This window comes from Mirounga angustirostris, unplaced genomic scaffold (assembly GCF_029215605.1).
Source record: "Mirounga angustirostris isolate CCGP_5_RB_7025 unplaced genomic scaffold, mMirAng1.0.hap1 SCAF_4, whole genome shotgun sequence".
In the NCBI taxonomy this organism is placed as follows: domain Eukaryota; kingdom Metazoa; phylum Chordata; class Mammalia; order Carnivora; family Phocidae; genus Mirounga; species Mirounga angustirostris.
Window position 1 is genome coordinate 38559820 of NW_026991712.1, and position 27348 is coordinate 38587167.

General features: G+C 38.5%; 1 protein-coding gene across 10 annotated transcripts in view; it reads right to left on the bottom strand.

The window, feature by feature from the left end:
* Nucleotides 1–3658: 3658 nt before the first annotated feature.
* MTDH (metadherin) overlaps nt 3659–27348 on the bottom strand; it is a 58334-nt gene continuing 34644 nt past the window's right edge. For 7 of the 10 annotated variants that reach the window (XM_064588085.1, XM_064588090.1, XM_064588087.1 and 4 more), the window contains 6 exons: nt 26164–26262; nt 20205–20329; nt 14474–14581; nt 11443–11583; nt 8901–9057; nt 3659–8274 (listed from right to left, as the gene is read on the bottom strand). In XM_064588085.1, the coding sequence (XP_064444155.1) occupies nt 8204–8274; nt 8901–9057; nt 11443–11583; nt 14474–14581; nt 20205–20329; nt 26164–26262 (701 nt within the window). In that variant the 3' untranslated portion in view covers nt 3659–8203. The remainder of the gene's footprint in view (nt 8275–8900; nt 9058–11442; nt 11584–14473; nt 14582–20204; nt 20330–26163; nt 26263–27348) is intronic. The other 3 variants (XM_064588089.1, XM_045896192.3, XM_064588086.1) reach the window with 2 other exon arrangements.

Below are 27348 nucleotides of genomic sequence, written 5' to 3' on the forward strand. Positions count from 1 at the left end.
ACCCACTTCTCTAGCCCCTTCTCATTTGGAAAATAGCAGACAGGGGATGGGGTGAGGGTCAAGGATGCCCTGTGTTCAAATCGCCACCTTGTGGGGGTTTCAGATTCCTTCTGAAGGTTTTGTTTTTTGTTTTTAAGATTTTATTTATTTGAGAGAGAGCACGTGAGCATGCATGGGGTGGGGGATGGAGAGCGAGCACATGCTCATGCATGAGCACAAGCAGGAGGAGGGGCAAAGAGAGAGGGAGAAGCAGACTCCTCACTGAGCAGGGAGCCCGAATTGGGGCTCAATCCCAGGACCCTAAGATCATGACCTGAGCCGAAGGCAGACGCTTAATGACTGAGTCCCCCAGGCGTCCCTCCTCCTGAAGGTTTTTAAACCTGCCGGGAGGTGGGCAGTGGCAGACAGCCGGGGCTGGAGGACCAGAGGCCAGTCCTGACCACTTCCCAGCAAAATTGCTTGGAATAAAAAAAAAAAAAAGCCCTGAGTGAATATAATGGAACTGTTGAATCACTATATTGTACACCTGAAACTAACATAACACTGTATGGTAACTACACTGGAATTAAAAAACCTTCACACATTTTACAAGGATTAACTCAAAGTGGATTATAGATTTAAATGTAAAAGATAAAACTAAAATTTTTAGAAGAAAACGAGAGAGTCTCTGGCACCTTGAGCGAGGAGAAGAGTTCTTAAACATGACCCCAGAGACCTGGCCCATGAAAGAAAAAGTCAATACATTGGACTGCAGCAAAATTTAAAACTCTGGCTCTGCAAAAGGCCCTGTTAAGAAAATGAAATGACCAGCTATAGACTGCGAAAAATTATTTGCAAACCACGTATCTGGCAAAGGATTTTTTTTCATGGAAAATAATGAAGGACTCTCAAAATCCAGTAGTCAGAACACACCACCCAACCACAAAATGAGCAAAACATCAACAGACATTTCACCAAAGATGATGTACAGATGGCAAATGACCACGAGAAAAGATGTTCAATATTATTAGCCATCAGGGAAATGCAAATTAAAACCATGATAAGGGGCGCCTGGGTGGCTCAGTTGGTTAAGCGACTGCCTTCGGCTCAGGTCATGATCCCAGGGTCCTGGGATCGAGTTCCGCATCGGGCTCCCTGCTCTGCGGGGAGCCTGCTTCTTCCTCTCCCACTCCCCCTGCTTGTGTTCCCTCTCTCGCTGTGTCTCTCTCTGTCAAATAAATAAATAAAATCTTCAAAAAAAAAAAAACCATGATAAGGTATTACTACACCCCTATTGCAACATGTACAAAAATGACACTATCAAATGGTGGTGCTGGGATGGCCTGGGTGGCTCAGTCAGGTAAGTGTCTGCCTTCGGCTCAGCTCAGGATCCCGGGGTCGTGGGATTGAGCCCCACTTCGGGCTCCTTGCTCAGCAGGGAGTCTGCTTCTCCCTCTGCCTGCCGCTCTCTCTGCTTGTGCTCTCTCTCTGAAAAATCAAATATTAAAAAAAAAAAAAAATGGTGCTGATGTGCAGGAACTGGATCTTTCGTAAATTACTGTGGGAATGTAAAATGGTAAGCCGCTCTGGAAAAGGATTTGGCAGTTTCTTATCAAACTAAACCTGGGCTTACTGTTGGCCCTCCTGGCCCTCCATGCTCCTCCGGTGCTAGCATTTATCCTCTTGTCCCCCGCCACCGGCTTGCTTGTCTGGCCTCTAGGCCGGTAAGGCGAGCGCTCCATCTGTCATGACGCCTTGGTGGCTGCCGAATCCCTGCCCCTAGCGCAGGCCCTTGAGCCGTGGAGATGCTTAGTGCTGTGGAAGGAGCGTGCAGCTTCTTGACTGTGGGCTTGGGAACGCCCGTGACGTGCGTCCACCCTGTGCGGTTCAGCCCGCCTTCTCTATAAATGGGCAGCACGTCTGACACGGATGCGTTTATTCAGGTGGTCCCTGAACAAACACTTCGTGGAGCAGCTAAGTCGGGCTTGTTGTAGTTCAAGGAGCCGAAGTGGGCTAACCAGACACGGCGTCTTACTCAGTACTGTGCTCAGAACAAGTTCCTACCAGCAGGTCTAAGCCCTGCTGGGCCCACCTTCCTTTCTCCTTCAGATGTGTTTAATGCTATGCTTTCGTTTGTTAGGTTATTTTCTGTCCTTTTTTAAAGACTTTAGTTTCCATTTGGTCTTGTATTTTTCTTGAAAAATTTAATATTAGATGCTTCTAGTTGTGATGTAATTGGATTTTTTTTTTTAAAGATTTTATTTATTTGAGAGAGAGAGAATGAGAGACAGAGAGCATGAGAGGGGGGAGGGTCAGAGGGAGAAGCAGACTCCCTGCTGAGCAGGGAGCCCGATGCGGGACTCGATCCCGGGACTCCAGGATCATGACCTGAGCCGAAGGCAGTCGCTTAACCAACTGAGCCACCCAGGCGCCCTATAATTGGATTTTTTTCCCATTTTCTTTTCTAGATGCTTATTCTAGTACAGAAAATACTATTGGTTTTTGTATTTCTGTCGCTTGAGTATATTCTTTTCCTAGTGGTCATAGCTTTTTATTAAAATCTCTTGAGCTTTGTCGGTGTACAATCAGAAAAAAATACTTTTTCTCTTCTGACGTTAGTTTTTAAAATTTTATTATCTGTTAATACCGCCCCAAGACAGTCTTGGCTAGTAGGTAACCCTGCTCTGTTCTGATTTCAATTGAGATGATTTTAGTATTTCCCTTAAGTTTTTGTTTTTGTGTTTTAAATCTAAATTGGGAACAGCTATTGGATTTTGTAAAATACTTCTTCAGCAGTGTCATGATCATAGGCCTTCTCTGCTTTAAGTTTGTGATGAAATGAAATGTGTTACTGGATTTCCTGATTATCAGCCCACACTTGCATCTTTCATGGTGTTTTACTCTGTTGATAAATTATTGGATTTTGTTTGCTAATAACAGGAATGTCCCCAGGCTTTTGGCATTTGGATGCCCCCTTTCCACTTCCAGTACTAAGGCGGGTTTTCTTCCATCTTGCATTATTGTGAACATTTCAATTTTGATGAGAAATGGGAATAGCTGCAATTTCCCCAGGTAATCCCGTATTTTAGTAAGTTGCTATACAGTTTCAAAGAGAAAGAAATCATCCATAATTACACTATCTTAAGTTACTCACAGCTCCTGCTGTTTTGCCATAAACCCCTTTGTGGTGTTTGTCAGAAAATCGGCAGGCCCTCAACAAACTTCACCAGGAATCCGCACCCTAAATGGGCCACGTGCTGCTCTTCTGACTCCGGGGGCACGCGGGGGTGGGGTGGGGGCACGTTCCTGATAGAGCCTCGCTAGCCTCCTTCCTCATGGAAAAGAGGTCGTGCAGAGTGCACTACAGGGCTCTGGGGGCACCATTCACATTGAGCCATGGTGCCTACGTGTACTTACTACGACTTCCCAGCAGATGGCAGTGAACTGAGGGGCGCCAGTGAGGCCGTGATTCCCTTCCGAGACTGGCTAGAGGTTACCTGGACCCACAGCTACTCTGGGCATGCAAAAGGACCCGTGCCAGCTTAGAGTACCCGAAAGCAGCTATCTTCATCCATGCCTTGCCCCCCCCCCCGACCCTGTTAGCGAACGACAGCAAAAGTCAGGCTCACCCCCGATATCCCCTCTGCTGGTAAGTTTCTAGTTCTTAAGCGGAATGGTGTTTTCAGAGGTGTTCATTTTATTATGCTTTATACTTTATGTACATGTTACATATATTCATTTTGAATGCTTTAATACAATAAATAAAAAAGGAAAGCACACATATACAAATAAGAATGCCAGTATCATGGGGAAGACCTTGTATCTGCTGAAATTTTTCTTCAATTAGCCTATTCATAAATCTCAGTACTGTAACTATTAATAGTTAGCAAACATGTCACAATGTACTTCCTGTCCTGATGCTAGAGTTAGAAATCCTTCTCCTGTGAAAGCATTTAGAAAGAATAGTAATGCTTTTTTATTTTTTAGAGATTACTTTATATAGCAGGGCAATTTTTCTGTTGGAACTTGTGATGATACTTACAGGATAGGCATGATAGCAGGCTACTGAGTTTCCTTCAGCCTGTCTCCACAATTTTTTTTTTTTAAAGATTTTATTTTTTGACAGAGAGAGAGACAGCGAGAGAGGGAACACAAGCAGGGGGGAATGGAAGAGGGAGAAGCAGGCTTCCCGCCGAGCGGAGAGCCCGATGCGGGGCTCAATCCCAGGACCCTGGGATCATGACCCGAGCCGAAGACAAATGCTTAACGACTGAGCCACCCAGGTGCCCCAGCCTGTCTCTAGAATTTAAAGCAGGAACTGAATGGCAGGAATTTCTTCCAGAAAGCTGTTACACATAAGTTTGAACATGACTAGCTGCTGCTCTTGAGCAGTATCTGAGAGATTTCAGAATTTCTGCTCCGTTGGAAACGGTAAAACCTGACCTTAGAAAGGATGCCTGGGTGCAGGAAAAACGCAGCATGTGTCCAACCCTGTGACAGGGACCGCTAGCTGGGCTCCCTGTCCACCTCCCCACCGCTTCCCCCGTAACGAATCCTGGAATATTCACTGGCCCACGACAGCCAGAATAAAGACTGTTATTTCCTGTTCTCTTTGTAGCTAGTAGGAACAAGTGATTGAGTTTGAGTTGATGAGCCTACGTGGTGGCATAACTCGAGAAGTGCTCTTAAAGGCAGGGGCGGTGTTACCCAGCTGTGTAGCTGTCGGCAGCCTTGACATGGAAGCCGCGCGCTGAGCGTGGGGGGACCGCAGTCGAGGGGACCGCCTTCCTGACTTTTACACGCACGCACAAGAAATAAACTTCTATCTAAGTCACTATTGTCTGGGAACATGGCCCAACTAATAGTACCAAATTTGAGTCTCATTTCCTTAACCTAAAACGCTGATGCAAGTTAGACACTGCACCTGGTGGGGTGTGTCTACTGCTAAGATGACCTCAGATGGAAGCGGGTTCCCACGGAGAACATCGTGCGTCACAAACGGCTATTTTACGAGGTGCTGAACTCCAAATATCTGACCTCCCACTGGCAAAGCCTGCAAATGCATCTATGGTTTGAAAGAAGCATCAAGAACATCAAAAACTAATTGCCTTTAGACTAGCTTAAGATGCAGAATGACTGAAGTCCCTTCCCATAAGAGAACTGTAACGAGCAATTTAAACAAAACAAAAATGGTTTGTTTTATTTACAACACTCAATGCATTTTACAAATAACATATTTGCATTCCCTAAGTCTTTTGGAAAGTAATTCCAGTTTGTGCAATGAGTTTACAGAAAAGTCTTAAGACATCTCTTAGACATCTTAAACCTAAATTCTCAATTTTGAAAGATATTTCACACTACGTTAATAGAGGACTGTTTTTAATTAAGAAAAACTAAACTCTGTAGTTAAATATTGCCTTTCAATGATCTTTAACCCAAATACAAACTGGATTCGCCTGTGAAATAATACCATTAGATTTGGATAAATTATCTCCACTGCTTCCCCCACCCCCAAAATGCATGCACAAAGTAAACATGGTAAATTACATTAACGACATTTTATTTCAACACCTTTTTTTTTTGGACTCTCTCAACTATTGTTTTGCTCAATCTGGGGTACAGATAGGTAGGATTCCAGTCTGGGGAAATCCTAAACCCCACTCCAGGTTAGCGAAAGATTTTCAGTAAGTACGAGGAGACAGGTCAGGATTAGGGAGATTTCTAAGCAGGTTCTCTGAGGACGCCTCATTTGCTAATTAGAACAAGGTTCCCCTTCAGGCTTGATGAAGCCTAAAGGGATCAGTTATCTTCCTACTGACAGTTTGGGTAGCATCTAATGCAAGTCTCCAAAGGACAATAGGTTCCTCTCTTTCCCCTCTTCCCTGAATCGCTACCTTCATTTTAGTGCCTTCTAAGGTTGATGATGGAGAAAAGTTCCTGTGTTCAGATTCCAGAAACTGATTTAATGCCATATAAAGATCTTCTGGAACAGGTAAAGAGCAATGAACAATGATACTTTAATTGTGCAAGAGTTTTCATCTCATGCATATGAAAAAAATTAATTTTATCACTCATAGCTGCCATCTCGTAAAACATAAAATCCACGTCCTCGCTCTTGAGCTGGAGAGACAGAGACATCTCCACACCGGATCCACCCATTTAGCAATGCACTTCTCCATCTCCACACTAGATCTCTCCTCAAAAGACAGTGTCCCTAACATCCGCTGTAGGTGGCTGTCTGGGAGATACTAAGCCAGAGAAATAAAGCCTAACATTTGACTCAGCCAACAAAATTCTAAGATAAAGAAATGGTGAGGTAGAGTTGAGAGAGTTCAATTGAATTTTCTGAGCTTAGATCTTTTGGCACATTCTAAAATTATACAGACTCCTTCTCAAACTCTCTGTGATATCTTCACAAAGTGCTGGCAACTTCAGGAATCCTTTATCTATTTAGGAAACATCTATGTAAAGCTCACAGAATAAAGTCATTTGAAGAAATGAATTCCTGGCAGTTGAGCTTATTTACCCCAATATTGAAGCAAATAAACACAATGCTGTCCATTTGCTGAATTTATTTAAACAAATCAATTTAGAAACCTCATAGAATGAAACAAGACTTCTGACATGTAAACATACTGCCGTGTTCCTGAAACAGATGGTAACACCTGATAGAAGTTAATAATTGCTTGTTAGGAAAGCTGTCCATTAATAAGGCCAGTCTTCAGCAGTTACTAAAACCATTGTGTTTCTTTAGCTTTCCTAGTGTCACAATGCAATACTATCAAACCACAATCAGATCTAATAAAGACAAGATTGGATGGACAGATCAGTACCATTGGTTACAGCTGTTAAACAGTTTCATTCTTGGCGCCACGTAAAAACAAGCCAATCACATCAAATAAATCATGGCTTTTTTTCTTTATCACAATTCACTAAGTGATGTTAATTATGGTCTTTGTCAAACACGTTTGGTAAAGGCTATTTACAGTGTACATGGCTGAGCATGCACTATTTATAGTTACAAAGATACCTGCCAGTTTATTACAAGAGAATTACACAGTGCCTGAAAATGGTGAAACATCTCACACGTCATTTAAATCAATAGTTTCAAGCAGAAAACGTTCCTTATTTGACCACGATCGCAATAATTACATGAAAATTCTTATAAAAACACGAATCCCCCTCAAGAAATTGATGCATATTCTACGCACTATAGGTTAAGGCAGTAAAAAAATGTATTCCTGATAACTGGAGGTCTTGACAATGTCAATTAAAGCTGACTCTAGTTTTTCATTCTCCATCCTTTACTCAAAGTTCTTTCTGTATAACTAATTTGTGAAAGATTTCATTTTTAAAGTCGAAGAAGTATTAGCAATGAAGAGAAGAGCTGATGTTGGAAAAAAGAAACTGCTAGGGAAAGGGAAAAATGTTAAGTTGCATTTTGCCTGAAAGTTTTCAAATTCTAAACAAGAGCATTATTTGTGAGTCTGAACCTTAAAAGTATAAAACAAATACATATAGTTTATCTTTCTTAATTTAAAATATACTGAACTTTGAACAATTCAAGTAATGTAAGACTATCAAAAATAACTTCATAAGCCATACAAGCATCAACTGCATGTTCAATGTTTTTAATTAAGAACTTTTTAAAAATTGTAAACTAAACCAGGAGTTTAGTTAACAAATGATAAATGACCTTTTATTTGCACTTGTGATTCCTTTAATACAAATTGCTACCAACATATATGTAAAGATATGGCAGATTATGCATTTGATCAAAGCACTTAGATTTAAGCATAAAACAGATTCAAATGGTTTAAGTTCCGTGCATAAGATCGCAGATGTTGCCTACGCATCCGCAGGCAGCTCTCTCTCTAATCAGAATCCTTTATTCCTCAGCTGCAGATGAGACAGGGCACAAGCTGTTGTAAACAGGGCACTGCTGTAAAACCAGGATAATATGCTTAAATTAAGACCGTTCTTGTTCAATTGAAAAGACTTTCCCCAAGTGTCTTCCAGCACTGGAGTATATTCTGCTGACCTCTGAATTTCATAAATTAACTTTCCTTTGATTCCATTTTTATGGTGGTTGTGTTCACAGTTTTGTTTTAAAAATTGGTTTAAATTTATATAAAACTCTGTACATGTTCACAAATTATTGCATAAACAGCATAATCTTCCAGACAGTGTTTGAAAACACATGTCCAAATCAGGAAAAATATATTCACGTTTCCCGTCTGGCTTTTTTCTTCTTTTTTATTTGTTTGGGAGATTCCCAGCTAGTTTCAGACTTGGCTAAAGGGAAAAAAAGAAAGAAAAAACAGGAGTAAATACTGTTATGTCTCAAAAATGTAAAAGTAGCATCAATGAAAACATGTGCTGAAATAAACATAAAGGTTGAAGCATTATCAGGGGAGTTAAGTGTTCACGTTCCAGTGACATGTTTTATAGGTTATTCTATGGCTGCCGTCCTCTTTTCCTTTGAATCCCAATGTATTCTGTTTTTTCATGACATGGAAGGTATTTCACTGGTTCTGATCTAGAAAAGCCATCATTTAATACGGCTCAATCTAAGTAATGAAAGTGAAAATGGGCAAAAATGGACACTGAAGGGAGCTGAAGGGAGCAACGGAGGGAAAAAAGGCACAGAACAATTCCCAGTCCCAAGAACACGTGCACAGAAAAAGGGAGGGACCAGATGGACAAGGGCATGTCTCTGCCATCTATGTTCCTGGCCACCCCCTCTTGCTTGGAGTGATCTCAGTCCCTTGGCCCTCACAGCTGAGGTCCACAAGGTTCCAAGGAATGTAGCCTTTGCCAAGGAAGGAAGGATTATCTATTAATCCATCGGCCTTCTGAGATATTAGCGCTTATCAACAGTACAAGAACACACAAAAGAACCAGAATGGAGGATTACTCACTCTGTGAAGGAGGCACACTGTTTTGCTTAGTATTTGACTTGGATTTATCTGTCTCTTGTAGCATCGGTGGCACTTGGGATGAACTCTTGTCAGAATCACTTTTTGATAAAAGAACAGATGGCTCGGTAGAAATAGCAGGTGGAAGAGTCTTGATAGGCTATTTTGGAATAAAATTATCTTAAGTTCTTTTGTAAAAAGTTTCAAATAAAATTAAATATAGTAATACCAAGAGGCTGTTTAGGACCAAGTAAGTACTAAGACCGTTTCCAAATAATTTACCAGCAGAAGCACTACAGCCCGTGCCTGCCCTCTAGCGGCGTAACCAAATAAATCCTTACCCACAGGAGCCATCAATTTAGGTTGAGATAAAAATGGATGAAAGTATAAAATTACAAGATGTTTACTGAATCTCATATAGGGGGGAATAATTCCATTTTCATGAACCTTTCCATTTTTCTTTTTCATTACAAATAGAATGATTTTATATGTTTTAGTAATTCAATGTCTGTCCACTTCTTACCAACTCTTTAATTCCTCAAAACTTTTTCATGTGAAAGACAAAAAGAAAAAAGCGAATTTCTGAAATACCAATAGGTGATGCTCCCTTCTCTGCTTCTCGAGAGGTAAGGCTAACTCAAACAGGGCAACAATCACTTCCGTTTCCTACCCACAGAAAATGGTGGCCTCAGACAAAAGCAAACTATGGCTACTAGTCCTATCCATTAAAGGAAGCAGTAAAACTCAGGTCCAAATTTTCAGAGTTCTATCCAGTCTGGTAGTGAAATCATAATGCTGAGGGCCTAGACTCTTACACCTTGCTTCTCCTCTCCAACCTGGAAGCAGAAAGGCCTCTGTGAGGCCTGTAAATGCATGGTCAGGAGAGGTAAGGATGGAAACCCCAGTATTTGGAGTGCCTTGAGGCTGTAACAGAGGAGATCAATTCATCCTTAGCCTTATCATCATGATTGAATACAGAAACAAGGCTAAGTGATGTTTCTCTTGCCCCTTGTTCCTCTAGGCTCTGTAGGTGTAAGAAAGCTCAGCAGAAAAGGAAACAAGAAGAGGAAGCTGTGTGCATGCAAGTAATTACTAGGATTCCTTCCTTCTGTTTCAGGTATCCAAAGCTGCATTTGTCTTGCTTGGCTCAGCTTTCCTATTAGTGTTCTCCATATTTATTTCTTACCCAAAAGTTTTAGTATTTATTTCCAGTATTCTCCCCTCTATTCTCTCCACTTAATCTATGATAAATCACAGAAGGACTCAAAATAGTCTTTACAAAATGGCTTCCGAAAATGACTTGCTAGTAAGTAAAACATCAAAATGTCAAATGACCCTTTGTCTCCCTACTATTAAACCTATGCATGTACTGAGATCACATCCTTACATCTCAAAAGGGAATTCTTCTCTTAGGGAATTAAAAGCATCAAATCCAAATAGGAACTATGGTTAAGATTTTATTTTGGCACAAGACTGTTACCAATTACTTCTTTTAGCGGTAACTCAGGTTCTTTTTTTTTAAAGATTTTATTTTTTTAAAGATTTTATTTGACAGAGAGAGAGACAGTGAGAGAGGGAACACAGGCAGGGGGAGTGGGAGAGGGAGAAGCAGGCTTCCCGCGGAGCAGGGAGCCCGATGCGGGACTCGATCCCAGGACCCTGGGATCATGACCTGAGCGGACGGCAGACATGTAACGACTGAGCCACCCAGGCGCCCCTAAAGATTTTATTTTTAAGTAATCTCTACACCCACTGTGGGGCTGGAACTCACAATCCCAAGATCAAGAATCATATGCTTTACCAACTGAGCCAGCCAGGCGCCCCTGTAACTCAGGTTTGTGTCTGAAGCTGTTTCATTAAAAATATGTACGCTCCAAAAAGGCAGAGATGTTTTTGATCTGCTTTGTTCTCTGATATATCCTCAAATAGTGTGTGGCATTGTAATGGGTTCTCAGTAAATTTTTTTGAATGAGCATATATAAATGAACCATGCAACTCTAGTAAGATTTCATAGATTTCTATACAATTTACCTTTCTAGAAATTAGATTTTAAAAAACTATGCGTCACTGGCCTAGACCTTTTGTAAAATGATCCTTTCTGACACATCAAAATTTTCTACCAATGGCACAGATTTCAAGAACCTGTCACCGATTTTAAACAAATGTTAAATTTTGAGAGGTTGGACCACAGCCATATTATATATTATGGCATGCTTTTAGGAAAATGCAACCAGTTACATTTTCTCTAAGCCACTATCCCCTGTATGTTTTGCTATTTAATAGGAGAAAGCACAGTCTATTGGTTCTGGTTTCACCACTGACAGGCAGCTTGGGACTAGTTATTTAAGTTCTCCAACCTCATTTATATAATAGATCTTGACCTTTCTCATGGGGTTGTTATGAGGGTTAAATTAGTGTATTTAAAATACTCAGCACTTTAAATTAGTGATTAGCAATGCTTAGCACTTAGTACTTCAATAAAATATGAGTTATGACACAACTCTCAAGTCATCAAAATTTTATTCCTTAAATATCAAAAAATTACCTGGCTATTTTTGATGAGTGCTTCAGCTGGATCACTAGTGCTTATGGTCTTCAAAGAAAAAGCTTTCTCCTGTTTTGGACGGACTTTAGAGGTATTCACTGGAAGCTCTTCCCTAATTTCTTTTTCTAATTCTTCTGTGTCCTACAGAGGAAAGTAGTCTATTAGATGATATAAATCACTCTTTTTTACTAATTAAAAATCTATTTGTAGTGTTAATGTCCAAAAGATATTCCAAGAAAATAATTTCACTTCAGTAACTGTCCAAACAACTTAACAGAGCATATAAAAACAATCATTCAAAGATTTAAAATATACAGGTACATCTGGAACAACAGTGATCATCCCTGCTCTCCCCAGGGACTTAAATCAATTGGGAATTAAAAACCAATACACTCCCATCCCCAAATGCAAACCATTCTAATTTACTAAACCAACTCAAACGAAATAAACTAGAATTTTGTCTTTTAAACAAAATACACAGTGAATTAGGTGATACTCAAACTAAGACTTTAGAAATAACATTTTAGTTAATGACATCTTCAAGGAATATCTGTACATGAGTACATTCTGTAGATAAACGAAGCTGACATAGTACAAAGTACATTTCAGTTCCGGTCTGCTGCAGCCTAGCTGTGTAGTGTCAAAGACAAATCATTTCATTTCCCTGAACCTTAGTTTCCTCTCTCAACTATAAAATAAAATGTGCCTAGATAATTTCTAAGGTCCTATCCAAGCTTTAACATTTCCATTCTTAGGCCATCAGACTTTATTTTATTTTTTAAAAAAGATTTTATTTATTTATTTAACAGAGAAAGAGAGAGAGAGAGAGAAAGAGCACACACACAAGCAGGGGGAGCAGTAGGGGGAGAGGGAGAAGCAGGCTCCCCGCTGAACAGGGAGCCCGATGAGGGGCTCGATCCCAGGACCCTGGGATCATGACCTGAGCCAAAGGCAGATGCTTAACCGACTGAGCCACCCAGGTGTCCAAAGGCCTTCAGACTTAAAAAAAAAAAAAGTTTCAACAAAGCAATTCTAAAGCACATTACATGCGTAGGTATGTGAAATAAATATGAACTAGAATACATTAAACAGGACCATCATTGCTAACTGTATGATTCCTTAGCCAACACATACATAGAAACAACTGGCTAGGGTGATCTTGGAAGTCTTCTGCCAATACTGATACTTTATAAAACTTGTTCAGGATGGTAGTGGGTTTAGACAGTAATATAAATTTTGTTGTGAATTTAAGTTGAAGAGTAGCTTTGGAAGTATATATGTAAGATTTGCCATCTGTACAAAATTAACGTGAAGACATCAGTTAGTTTTATCCTAAGCTGTACTCTAACAGTAAAGACGCCCACCAACCACGTACCCACAACTAAAAAGAACAAATTCCCAAATGTACTACGGATAGGATACTATGTTCTATGACCCTGACAAAGAATTTCATGGCTGTCTCATTTAATTCTCAAAGCAACCTATGCAGTCAAGTCATCTGTGCAAAGAAAAACAAAAACAACCAGTAAATGGCCAAACTGAAATTTGAATACAGATCTGACTCCAAAGCCTGTATACTTACTCAGTTATTTATTTAAAAGATTTATTGATCTGAGAGAGAGAGAGGGAGAGAGGGAGGGAGGGAGGGAGGGAGGGAGGGAGGGAGGGGCAGAGGGTGAGAGAGTCCCAAGACGACTTGGCGGTGAGCGCAGAGCCCGATGTGGAGCTCAAGCTCACGACCTGAGATCTCAACAGGAGCCAAAACCGAGTCAGATGCTTAACCAACTGCGCCACCCAGCTGCCCCATACTCACTGTTATTTTTAAAAACATTTCAAACATTTTTAAAAGAAGTATAACAATACCAAAAGAACTTTCACAAGTTAATGACCTTTGCCAGTAAGTTGAAATTTACAGATTATATCTGTCCCACAAAATTTCTTTTAAAAGGAACTCATCTAATCCACAAACCAGAAAAGTAGTCTTTAGTAAAGGCTATAACGTAAGTCACAGAAGTCCAGGAAAAGTTTGGCTAAACAGAGTTCAGACAGTATTACTAACAAAAGATAGCTGTCCATAACGGTTATCATCAGCTAGCTCAGCTAAGGAGAGAAGCACCCTTATTACACAGTATATCCATTGATCTCAGTTACGTATATTACTGTGAGAAAAAACAAGCATTGAAAATGGATCAGTGTCATTTATGATGGGCTGTGCTTCCCTCAACAAAAAATGAACGCAACACGTATTTCCTTATGCACCAACTTTTCCCAAAGAGAATAAACAGGAAAATTACTATGGAGGCTATCCTCTAGAAACTCTGGCTCTCTCCTACATTTAAAGGAATAAAAACAAGTAGCCACATGGTTGTAGGTAAGGAATAAGATTTTTGTAATTTGTAATATAATGGTGATAGTGCTTTCAAAGAGAAACCCATACATACTTCTAGTAATCTAGTATGTTTGCAATTAAAGTACCTTTGTTTTCATTTATACTGTCATTTAAAATTAGTTTTCCCAATAGGAGAGACCAATGAAAAAAGAAGGAAAATGGAGTGACAGAAGTAGAAAGTTTCTGTCAGAAGCCAAACAAGCAGATGAAGATACTAAGTGAAGGTATTAAGAGGATACTAAGTGAAACAGAGAGCAAACTCTGGAGTGACACTCCACTTGTGACTCACATGTTCTAAGCTAAAATTCTAACTTGCTAAATTCAAGTTATTCAAAAAGCATTTTTGTATGTGAGAAATACTGTACCTCTTTTTCCATTTCACCTTAATATAAATCAAAATGCATCTAATTTATTACTTTTGGGTTTACACCTTTGGTACGATTTTTTTTACAGCAATAGTTATTATTACAGTAGGATACAGAAGATCTTTAAAACATTCTGTGACTTTTCAAATGCTTTGCAAGTAAACCTATCTCCTATAGTGTCTTTTATCTCTACATATTCTTAGTATCTGCATATTATCTTTTCACATTTGAGCAGTAGGTGCTTAACGAATGACATCTATCTGTTTTGATACTCTACCTGTGCGGGAGAGTTATCTTCACCTTGCTTCTTCTTTTTCTTTTTTTTCTTTTTAGATTTCCCAGTTGGAAGAGCTCCCTCTCCCTTTTCTTTATCATCATCTGAAACCTGATGTTAAAAGCAAAAGTATTAAGTAAAACAATTGGTTAAGTTTTCATTATTCAGAAATTATGGAATAATTTCATTCATTAGGCTCAGTCTTTATCTCCTAAATGCTAAGTAAAGAATTAGTAATGAGTAATAAAATGGATCTAAAATTACATATTTAAAAAGAACAAAGTACGTGGAACTTCATTCTCCTATTGTCTATGATAGACCACTTTTTTTTTTTTTTACATCTTTCTGATTGTTTTTATATGCTCTGTTAAGAGAATGACAAGCTACCGAGTGGGAGAAAATATTTGCAAACCATATATCCAACAAAGGACTCATGTCTCAGACTATAGAAAGAACACTCAAAATTCAACAGTAAACAATCCAATTAGAAAATGTGTAAAAGATATGAACAGACATCTCACGACAGAGGACAGATGGCAAAGCAGCACATGGGAAGATGTTCCACATCATCAGGTATTAGGAAAATGCAAATTAAAATCACAGTGAGTTCACTACACACCTATCAATAACGGCTAAAATAATAAACAGTGACAAACAAGTGTTGGCAAGGATTCAGAGAAATACGATCACTCATTCACTGTAAGCAGGAATGTGAAGTGATACAAGCACTCTGGAAAACAGTTTGGCAGGTTCTTAATATATTAAATATGCATCTATTATACAACCCAGGCACTGTCCTCCTAGGCACTTATCCCAGAAAAATGAACACTTACGTTCACACAAAAACCTGTACATAAATGTAGATAGCAGCTTTATTCACAATAGCCCCAAGCCAAAAACAATCCTGATGTCCTTCAACAGAATGATTAAACAATCTGAGGCATATCCACACCATGACTGCTCAGAAGTAAAAAAGAACCAGCTAATGATGCACACAACAATCTAGATGAGTGTCTAGAGAATTATGCTGAGTGAAAAAAATAACAGTATGAAAAGGTTACATGCTATTATTATTCTATTCATAGAACATTCTTGAAATGATAAAATTATAGAAATGGAAACAGATCACTGGTTGCCAGGGGTTACCAGGGGGGTGGTGACAAGAGGAGAGAAAGGGTGGCTATAAAAAAAAAAGGGCAACATGAGGGGTCCTTGCAGGATGGGAATGTTTTCTGTATCTGCATTAATGTCAGTATCCTAGTTGTGATAACTGTTCTCAAGTTTTTCAAGATGTTACCACTGGGGGACACTGGGTAAAGAGTACAGGGAATCTCTCTGTATCATTTCTCACAAGGGCCTGTCACTCTACAGAAGGCTTAATTTAAAAAAATTGAATTTGAGACGGAATGTCATTGAAAATAACATTCCGCAGGACAAAAATAGTGAATCAGAACTGTTAAACTAGTATTCAGACTATCCCTTCACACATACCATATAGTTGACTTTTCTATGAAAAAGTGCTTTTTGTTTCTTCTGAACAGATGACAGCCAAGATTCCTAGCCTATCCTTATAGGATGAGATGATGGGGTAACTACTATTTCTCTGCTCAGGAGCACAGTCATTAGGATGAACCACCAAACAGTTCACAGAAACTACTAACAGATGGAAAAACAAAATCCTACACAAACTTAGCTAAGAGATGTTCAGTACAAGTTGGTTGTCAGTTGTGGAGAAACTTCCACAGAAGTTTTCACCATAAGCTCACAGTGATTAAAATACCACGTGAAAAAATGTATCCTATAAGGAATATTCAGGTCACAAGGACTCTGAGCACTCTGCTTCTCAGCCAATTATCATCCAACCATGAGAGAACTGTAGTTCCTGATGGCAAAACACTAGTTTTGTTCATGGGGAAAAAGGCTGAAATCAACTCCATACCATCTTTTAACTCACACAAAAGAACTGACATTTTGACACATTTATTTTAGATTATTAAAAGACATTACTGATAAACTTAAAATTCCTTAAACCCTTCCCAATCCCATTTCCATACCACCTCCCCTAGGGGTTTACCCTAGGGTTAATCATTACCATTACCACTACCATGAACTTCTTTTGTGTCCATCCAATCAAGTTTCTTTTTATAAATTCTGGTGTGTTCACACATACAAAATTTATATAAATGGTATCATACTGTATCTTTCTGTAAACCTGTCCTTCATCATTCAACATGTTTTTGAGATTCTATTCATGTTGATATTAATGTAACTTATTTCATTGATATTTAACATCTAATATGTGATTGTACAAACCTGTCACATTTTATTTCTCCATTCCTCAACTGATGGGCCTTTGGATATTGCCCCATTTTTGCTAAGAGAAATGAAAGACGATCTCCGAATATACTCAGAAAAAGAAGTGCTATGATATGTAACCGTCTTTACTCCATTCAGTGATTCTACTCTGTAATTCTGATGATCGGGCACAAGGAAGTTTCAGTTAAAGAAACAGATTTTTGGTTGCACATTCACTAAACATTCAACAAATATCAGAATGATTACTGTGTGTTAAGGTACCGTACCAGGAAGCTTTTCTTTCCTAACAGACTTTATTTTTTAGAGCAATTTTAGGTTCACAGCAAAACTGAGCAGAAGGCAGAGATTTCCATATACTCCCCAGCCCCACACATGCACAGCCTCTCCCACGATCACTATCCCTCCCCAGAGTGGGACATTTGTTACAACTGATGAGCCTATACTGACACATGATTACCACTCAAAGCCCCTAGAATTTACCTTAGGGTTCACTCTTGGTGTTGTACATTCTACAGCTTTGGGAAAAATGTATAATGATATGCATCCACCATTACAGTGTCTCTACAGAGTAGCTTTACTGCTCTAAAACCCCTCCATGCTCTGCCCATTCATCTCTCTCTCCCCCTAACCCCCTCGACCTTCATATTACCTATCAACTGCACCCCGCCCCGTACATTTCTTTACACCCTTAATAATAAATCCCATTACTACCTCTTCCTTCCTGTGGTCTCTAAAGATCAGAGGTACTACCATCCTATTATATTAAAGGCCAACCCACAATCCACTCATGCCTAAGATTCCTCTACATCTACTGCCAGGAACTTACCCTATTAGCCACATCTCTCAGTTATGTTTAGCTTTTACTTTACTCTAGATCCTTTCCCTTTGTGTCCACAGATATGTTAAAGCAGGGGTTGACAAACTACAAGTCTGGTCCGATGCCAGATTTTGTAAATAAAGTTCATTTCCCTACAGTCTACGGTTGCTTTTGCACTGCTGTATGGAACTTTAATAAAAAGTTTACCGACGCTGTACTAAAATCTCTCCTATCATTAAAACACAAACAACCCCCAACAAAACCCTTCCCGATGCTACAGTGTGCTGTCATCCACTACCTCTCCTCCATTTCTATCCAAACTTACTTTAGAAAAACCTTGTAATTGTTACTACTCTTTCCTAACCATTTACTCAACTTACTGCAATATGGTTATTAGTCCAAGATTTCTTTCTTTTTTTAAGATTTTATTTTTTGACAGACAGAGAAAGTGAGAGAGGGAACACAAGCAGGGGGAATGGGAGAGGGAGAAGCAGGCTTCCCGCTGGGCAGGGAGCCCGATGAGGGACTCGATCCCAGGACCCTGGGACCATGACCTGAGCCGAAGGCAGACGCTTAACAACTGAGCCACCCAGGCGCCCCTAGTCCAAGATTTCTAACGAAACTGCTCTTAATTACCAGAGAGCAGATGTCTCAGCCTCTGTGACCCAGAGCTCTCTTCCCCCAGTCTCTTTCATGGGCTTTTTTCTCCTTAAAACTTGGGAGTTTCCCAGATTCCTATGTTCATTCCATTGCTCTTTTCAAGTCTACAGATTTTTCCTAGATATTTCACCAACTCTCAAAGTGTTTAACAACCATATACTAATAACGTCCAAACAGATCTTTTCCCTAAGCTTTAACCTGGCACAAAACCAACTTCTCTTAGGCATTTCAACAAAACGCTCTGCATTTAACATATCCCAAATGGAACCAACCACCCTTCCCCCAATTAACTAGTCTTTGCTCCTATATTTTCTCTGTTGGGAGGACTACACTCACCTTCCCAGTTACCCAAGCTAAAATCCTGGAAGTCATTTTGATGACTCTTCCTCCATTCAATTCTTTTTCTTTTTTTAAAATTGTATTTTATTATGTTATGTTAATCACCATACATTACATCATTAGTTTTTGATGTAGTGTTCCATGATTCATTGTTTGCGTATAACACCATTCAATTCTAATCATGTTCTGTGGATTTTATTTCAATGTATTTTTCAAGTCCATTCTGTATTCCGTGTACCATTCTTACCACTACTGTCCTAGACTACTAAGCAACCTCTGAACTGGTCTTCCTGCCTTTTCTCACATATGCCTCCACCTTTTCCTACATGGGCTACCAGTGTAACCCACGGAGAAAAAAACACTTTAGCTTAAAATCCTTCCATTACTTACAGGATAAAATCTATGGTTTTAAATATGACATTCAAGAACTTCTAGCATCTGGTCCCTGCCTCCCTCTCTAGTTTAATTTCTGACCACTCTTTGTTTCGCATTCTGCTTTTCCCTTCAGGATGCTTTTGCTAAAACTCCCAAGTGCTTCCCTAATACCCAACACATACCGTAACACGACTTTTACCTGCCGATGTGCCGGTCTCCTTCCTCTCCTCCCTAACCAGACTGTAGGCTCCTGGAAGGCAGTAACCGTGTCTTATTACCGCTTCTCTACTAACCAATACCTGACTTATGGCAGATGTTCAATGAATATTTGTTGAATACTAACGGCCCTATTATCTTCAGAGCCTCTTTGATTTTTCCCAGTTGCAGTTTGATCAGTCGCTTTATATCTCTGGTAAACACCACTTCCATTTATTTTTCAAAGCTATCAATTTAGTTCATTATCTCCTACCTGATTCATGTAACTGCCTCTTTAACACTTACCCCAAAATAGTACAAAATAGCTTCCCAAGCTTCTTGTCTTTCCGTTGTATCCAGCCTAATTTTCCTAACCCCAGTGATGATTAGGTTATCCCTAGTTTAAAAGCCGCCAACAGGTTATCATCTACAGAATTTCACAAAAATGTGGCAAGGTTATCGATCATTCCTTTCATTTATTTACTGAATGCCAAGCATGTTGCTAGAGCTACAAAAAACAAAACAAAACAAAACAAAACTTCACGGTCCCTTTCTTTAAGGAACGTAGCCTAGAAGGAACGTACTTTTCATCAACTGATTCCACACATGTGTACTATTTATCTCTCCACTAAATTATTACCTGTTTTCTTGCCTTGATGGCTTTTTCATGGTGTTCTCAGTCTTATCTGCTGCTATGAAGCCTTCCTAAATCTTTCACTGGCAACTGATCTAGTCTTCTCTAAACACACTAAGAGTTGATATAATACCAACTATTATTAATTCTGATAAGAGGAAAGTAACTGTGTTTTCTTATCAGTGCCTAATAGTGCTTTCCACATATCACAATTCTCAATAATATGTGGAAAGAAAAAACAGTGATACAGAGAAGGCATGCAGGCATAAGGATTGAAGCAAATATAATCAGAATGGCTCAGAAGCAATTCTATCACTGGATGTATTTATAATACCTAATAATTATAATATAGTTGGGTGCACAGAGAAATAGACATACCCGCCAATGCCTTTACTCACTTTTTGATCATCAGGAATTGGTTCCTGGGACTTTAGAAGTGAAGCTCTTTCTTCATCTACCCAATTTCCCCACTCTTCTGCTGGTGCATTCCAATCAGAGCTGGGATCAGCAGAAGACAGACCATCTAAAATTTAACAGTGTGAATTAGGTATCTATCATTTCTGCCAAAAACTAAAATGCAAAAACTAAAATTCCTTATGTTGAACTAGGCTGTATTTTTAAACTGTTGTTCTTCCTTCTTTCTCCCATGCACATTTTAAGAGCTAGAAGAAAACCTAATCATGATGGTAAAAACCTCTGTCCCACCTGTGCTAGGCCCATCATATGGCTAATTAAATGGAATTTCTAAGAAACTCTAGGCAACTTAAGAATTACCTATTTAATTCCACTCTCCCAAATTCCTTTGTGATCAACCACCTGACTTTGCTCTGTTTGTACTTTTTATGTCTAATTTGGTCTGGGTCCTGGTCATTTTTTTTCCCTTGGTCATTCCATTTTTGTACTTGATTTATTTTCTAGGGTCCAGAATTAGTGAATCTTGAACAGCAGTGCCAAAATTATGGTCCCCACCCGTCCTTTTACACTACACCTCCTCCCCTCCTTAGGAGCTTTTCAAGATTAGGTTCTTCTTCAAATTCACCAAGTCACGACAGAATATTTAATGTCTTCTTTCTTCTTTTTGGGGGAACAATTACTTTGTCACTTTTAATGGTTAATACTTAATCTGTATCTTCTTACATTTTCCAAATTATTCAATGCTACTTTTATCATTCCAAAATATTCAGGTCACTTTCAGGGTTTCTATCATCTATTCTCAAGAATAAATTTTTATTTTAGACCTCTAGATCCCTTTCTTTCACTCTAAAAGGCACTGAATTTTACCTCCTTTTGGAAGCTATCACTTGCTTATTCTAAAAAGGGAAAAACAATCTTTGGCTTTATCCTGGTTAAGTAGCTCTCAAAGTCAATTCTTCTCTCCTCTCCCTGGATTTCTGAAATGCTTCCACATCACCTCTGCAAGGACTACTTACAGCCAGGTTTCATTTCCAGTGGTTTAAGATGATAGGGGTTAAGCTCTATTTCTAAATGGTGAACAAGTCATTCTAGCACTGCTTTATTGAAAAATCCAATCTTTTCCCATTTATGTCAAATGTTACTTTTACTAACTACTGAGGTCTTTCACATACACTTCAGTCTGTTTCTGGAATTTCTATCCTATTTCACAGATATATTCCTGGGATGGTGCCATATATGACTCTGTAATACTTTTTAGTAACTCGAATGACAAATCTGCCTGATTCTTATTTTCTTTGCTGTTCTTATTTTTTCATGTGAACTCTATTATTTTTGTTTAAAGGGGAGGTATTATGATACCTCACGAAGGCTTTAAAACCTATGTTTCGGAAGAATATAATCTGGGAAAGTGCTCACAGAAAAAACAATAGACAAAATTGTCTTTAAAACATGATCCCAAATTTATATGAGGAAGAGATTGAAGAAAATAATATAGTAACAACAGATATATCTTAATAGTAGAATTACAGGAATTTCACCTTATTAAGCACTTACTATATATTAGAACTTGAGCTGGGTAGGTACTAGACATACAAAAATGAGTACAATATACCCCCACCCCCAACATGGAGCTCCTGGTCTTATCTATTCAGAGATGAAGATAGGTAAGTACAAGAGACATTTAAGTACAGAATGAGACTTTCTGTCACAGGGGTATGGAAAGGGAGAAGAGGGGCTAAAACGGTAGAGGATGGAAAGAGACTGAAAATAAGAACTGATAGTCTAAACATGTAACAAGTGATGACAACTGTGAAGTATGTTACAATAAAGGAAGTCCCTCCCTAAATTTACTACTACGAGCAGGAATCCAGAGGCAGTATTGCACGGTATACCCACATCGGGGTTAAAGGCATGGACCTGGAGTCAAACAGATCTACATGTGAATGCTGATCTACCACTTAATAACTATGTGATATGGGTGAAATTTCATAATCTTAGTGGGTTATACACTAACTCTCCAGGATGACTGAGATTATATTAGATACATCTAAAGCAGTGCACAGCAATGCAGTACGTGCTCAATGAATGGTAGGTGTTCTGTTTAGGTAGCACTGATGACATTAACAATAGAAAGCCAGTTTCTAAGCTATCAGGCACACACAACTAAGAATTTATTTCTTACAACCCCGGTAAATCTCTCAGTAAGATACATCTGGTGTGTCGTAATGTAGAAATCATATTTATAAGTATAAAGGCATCTAGTAGACATCTGGAACCAACTGCTCATCTTACATTAAGCATTCATTAAGAACACTGTAAGGAGATCTGAATGTCACAGGTTTTGCTTAAACCTCACAAAGAAGAAATGCAGATTTGGCATATTGCTCTCCATAAGCCAGGTCTCTAAGGCCTCTGGCCAGAAAAGATACTTTCTTTTATAGGAGAAAAAAAAAGTTTAGACAAGTGGGTGGGCAATATACTAACATATAAACTATTTTCTTTCCTTTTTTTTAAGATTTTATTTATTTATTTGACAGAGAGAGATAGCGAGAGCAGGAACACAAGCAGGGGAGTGGGAGAGAGAGAAGCAGGTTTCCCACTGAGCAGTGAGCCCAATGCATGGCTGGATCCCAGGATCAGGACCTGAGCGGAAGGCAAATGCTTAACGACTGAGTCATCCAGGCGCCCCATAAACTATTTTCTTAATAAATACGGTGATGTGGGGGGATAACAGGTAAAAATCTAGTAAAGTATTTAGTAACATTACTTTTTTAAAGGCTTAGATAACCAGAAAGGTTGGGGAATGACTGCAGCCTATGGTTTAACCTATGTAAGAACATTAACAGAGGCACAAATCTCTATTGGCTTTATAAAGGTTTATGGTGATTTTTTCCAGGTTTATTGATTTCAGGTTTGTTTGTTTTCTTACTAACTGGGATCAAATAAAACTACTTTATAAAACAAAAGATTACCTAAACATAAAAGTTGTCACCAGGAGACTTTTCAACACATAATTCTTAAGATTCATGGGCCTAATATGCTAAAAACTTCTTTCCTTTAAGGAAACTATGCAGTATAGTTTCATTCACTGGATAGTTTTCTCCATTTATAAACAGGGTAACTTCTCATTTCTCAAAATTCTCCCATCGGTTTGCCAATATCTTTTCAAAGAGCTGTATTAGTGTCTTTTCAAAATGGTAAGGAATTTATCTATTTAATTTGCTTGAATAATGCTTTAGGTTTAAGCATCTCATAGCTAATCTCTTATGAGTAAAAAAATGGCTGTCAGCTGCTTCTGGTCAGAACTTACTTTAGTATTAACTTTAATACAACAAAACAATTATGTTAGAAAGACTCTCCAGTGTTCAAACAAACAATACTAATTGACTCCACCGAGTAGACAACTGTTGCCCCTAGAAGAATATCAACAGCACCACAGCACTTACTGAATATTCAGGCAGTGTTCTAAGTGCTATATTTATATACTTTATTATTTAATTCTCTCAACAACTGTGGGAGAAGAACTATTCTTTTTGCAGATGATGAAACTGAAGCATACAATGACCATGTACCCACCTAAGTTTATGTCAAGGCTAAGATTCAAACCCAAGTAGTCTGTCCTCAAAGCTCATGCTCTCAACCCCTAACTATGCTGCAGCAAATTCACTCACTCTGGTGTGCCAACAAAAACAGAGTTCTGCTCAAAATCTGACTTTTTACAGGGGTTATGATGATGTTGTTCCTTTATGATCCAGACAACGGATAAGAGTAACACCTGCCTTTAAAAAATGTATCTTCTGTACTTTAGCATCTTAACTTAATATTCAAGTGTTCGGGTAAATCCAATGCCTTTCTGTCAGATAATGATGTCTATGCCTCACACCAGAGGGTCACTATATTAATCATATCACACTACGAAATGTAAAGCCAGCGTATGTGTATACATACATACATACACATATACATACTCTGTGGATTAGTAATCTCAAATACTAAATCACGCATTTTGTAAATTTAGAAGGAATAATTAAGTGCACGGAGTACCAAAATTAGCCACATTATAGATGATAAAACAAAAAATAAAATTCACAGAGAAAAACGAGGTTAAAGAGAAACTTTGGACTTAAAAGACTGCTAAGAGCCTAACCAATGAAAGATGGTGTCAAAGATGGTGTTTCTGATACTTTTAACTTTCAACAGAGTCCTGTGGATACATCTTTTGCTTCAGTCTTTTATTTCGGCAGCCAATCATGTTTTTCATGTTATAAGAATTCTAAAATGGATAAAAGTGGAGTAATCCTGTGCAGGCAGGGAAGCCTAGAGCCCTGATGCTCAGCTGTCCTCCGCCTCAGCCCATAGCTGCCTCACCGCTATTCTCTGGCATTCCTACAACCCACTCTTCAATTCTATCCTGCACAGAGCTAATCTTTCTTCAAAAGTACAGAGACTTCATTTTCCAAAATCGTTACCTTCACATCCTGTAATATACCCCTGGATTTATATGGTACTTTGTAATTACAAAAAGCTTTTATGTTCGTTCACTACCACATTAAAACCTCACAACAATCTACAGAAGTAGATGGGACAGATTATTTGCTCCATCTTACAGCTCAATTAATCTAGATTCCGGAGATAAGTGCTGAAGTCAAGCCGTATGAGGTACAACGTTTTAAAGTGAGGACTAAAGTAGGAAATACCTTCTTCTCAAGTAGCACGCCAACCCCACCTCCCTAATCTTTAGCCAGCAATTCAAGGCTTTTTATGGCCTAATCTACCTTTCCACCTCACTTCCTTTAATCTATAGGAATTGTGCTTTGGTGAATCTATGGAGACTTATTAATCTACAGACTAATTTTTGTACTGCATTGCAAGTTTACCTTCGCAATTACCATCATCATTAAGGCTGGACCCTGTGGTGGTTAAGAGCATGAACTCTGGAGCCAGACTACCCAAGTTTGATACCACTTCCTCCACTTAACTAGCTGTGTGACCTGGGTCAGATAACATTTCTTTGCCTCAGTTTCTTCATCTGGAAAGTGTGGGGGAAAAAACACGTACCTTGTAGAATTATTGTAAGCATTAAAATAAGCTAATAAAACCCACAAGACTTAAGACGAGTGCCTGGCACAGTCAGCTGTTTGCTTTTCTTATCATTATTACTACTGAACACCTCTGTATAAAGCACTGCGCTAGGTACCGAGGATCCAAGAGTAACTGAGAGTTCCTATTTTTAGAGGGTTTCATTTCAACTCTACTTGAAGAAACACAAGATATTCTTCAAGACTTTTTTTTTTTTTTTTGCACTAGCCAAATGGTGGAGAAGTCCACAAGGTAACGTATAAATGCTAAATAAAAAGAAAAGGATGGCTGTAAAAATTCTAAGGAGTACATTCTGAGGTTTGAGGTTGTGCGGGGAAAAAAAATCTCAGATTTTTTTTTAAGTGAAGATGGCATAAGTTCTCTGAACGTAAAAACCATATTCTTTTTCCCTCCTCTTTTTTTTTTTTTTTTAAATAACTCTGGTCATTAACCTTCCTAAGTTTCTACTGGGAATCAGGCTAAGAAAATTATTTTAAAATACAAAACTTGCATACCTCACAAACTGAAAGCCATTCCTATATATTCACTCTATTATACTAAAAGTAAGAAGAGAAACAGAATGTTCATATAAAACAAAAAATTTTTAAAATAAAAAACTATAGAGCAACTATAAGAAAACATCATGTTTAAATATTGCCTCAATCACAAAAGTATAAATTTAAATTCTACAGTTATTCAAAAACATCAGTTTATAAGTAGTACACATTTGGTATTAAATTATATTACTATGGCCTAAGAGGTGAAAATTAGGATTAAAATTAAAACATAAAGCATGAATTTAGGGTGCTAGAAAGAAAATTCTGAAAAAACAAAAACAAAAACATAATTTTTAAAAGGACATACTTAACCCAGACCATTCATCATCGATATAGGGTTGATTACGGCTAACATCCCACTGATAATCAGAAGTGGTAGAATGAGAAACTGGCTCAGCAGTAGACCCTTAAATGAAAACGAATGCAATAAAATTAAAAATGGAATTTTCTAATGATGCTTCATAACAATAGTTCTATACTTTGCACACGGAGTCTAAATTATTTTTTATTTCCCCTAAAAGGAAAAATTCAAACATTAGAAAAAGAGTTAAGATAAGGAAAAGTAGAATTGAGGGTAATTTCAGATTAAGCATGATAATACTTGACTGAATTCACTGATGGGAATTATATATTGTCCCTAGCACCAATCCATTCGATTTTGTCTTTTATAACACATATTTCAAACTGATTATCTACAAATTTCAAGAAGGTGAAAAAAGTTGTTTTATTTTTGTTCTTAATGAAAAATAATAAAGCACAAAAGAAATCCTGAATGTTTCAGGATATGCCTATAACCTGACGACCTTGAAAAGAGAGAGCTAGAAAATATCTAGGTTTGCTGGAACCTTCTGCCTAAGAAAAAATTAAAGAAACAGAGGATTATCTAGAGAGGTGAGACAGAGGGAAGCCGGTGGTTTAGAGGCCAAGTTAAGTTCAGGTGCACTTAAAGAGAAGAGCCTATTATCTCCTAAGTTCCTTCTGTTTTCATTTTTGGGGAGGAGGTGGGGTGAGAATGGGGTCACATAATTTTTAGAATCTGATGAAAGCTGTGATGGACTCTGTCCAGAACCTACACAAAATTTTGCAGATAATTTTGGGGGCACAGAAATTCATGGGTGCCAGGTCAAAAACCCTTGTTCTATAGCTGTAAATTCATTTTAGAATGCAAACATAAAGCAGGGATTCTCCACTAGGGATACATATCCCCCAGACGCTCTGAATCAGAATTTTCACATGCACTGGAATCCTTGGGAGACTCTGATCCTCACGTAGGATTTGGAGCCACTGATACAAAGAAATGCTTAAGAAAACCTATTACCGTAAAAGCCTTACATACAATCATGTCCTCTTATAAAAGCCCTTCCTAACTTAAACGTTTTCACCTGGTTATAGATGATCTTCCCAGCCTTCCATAATATAATGGCTTGATACATACTTAAAGTAGTTACGTATTTTTTAATAAAAATTTTAACAGAACAACCCTATAAATCCA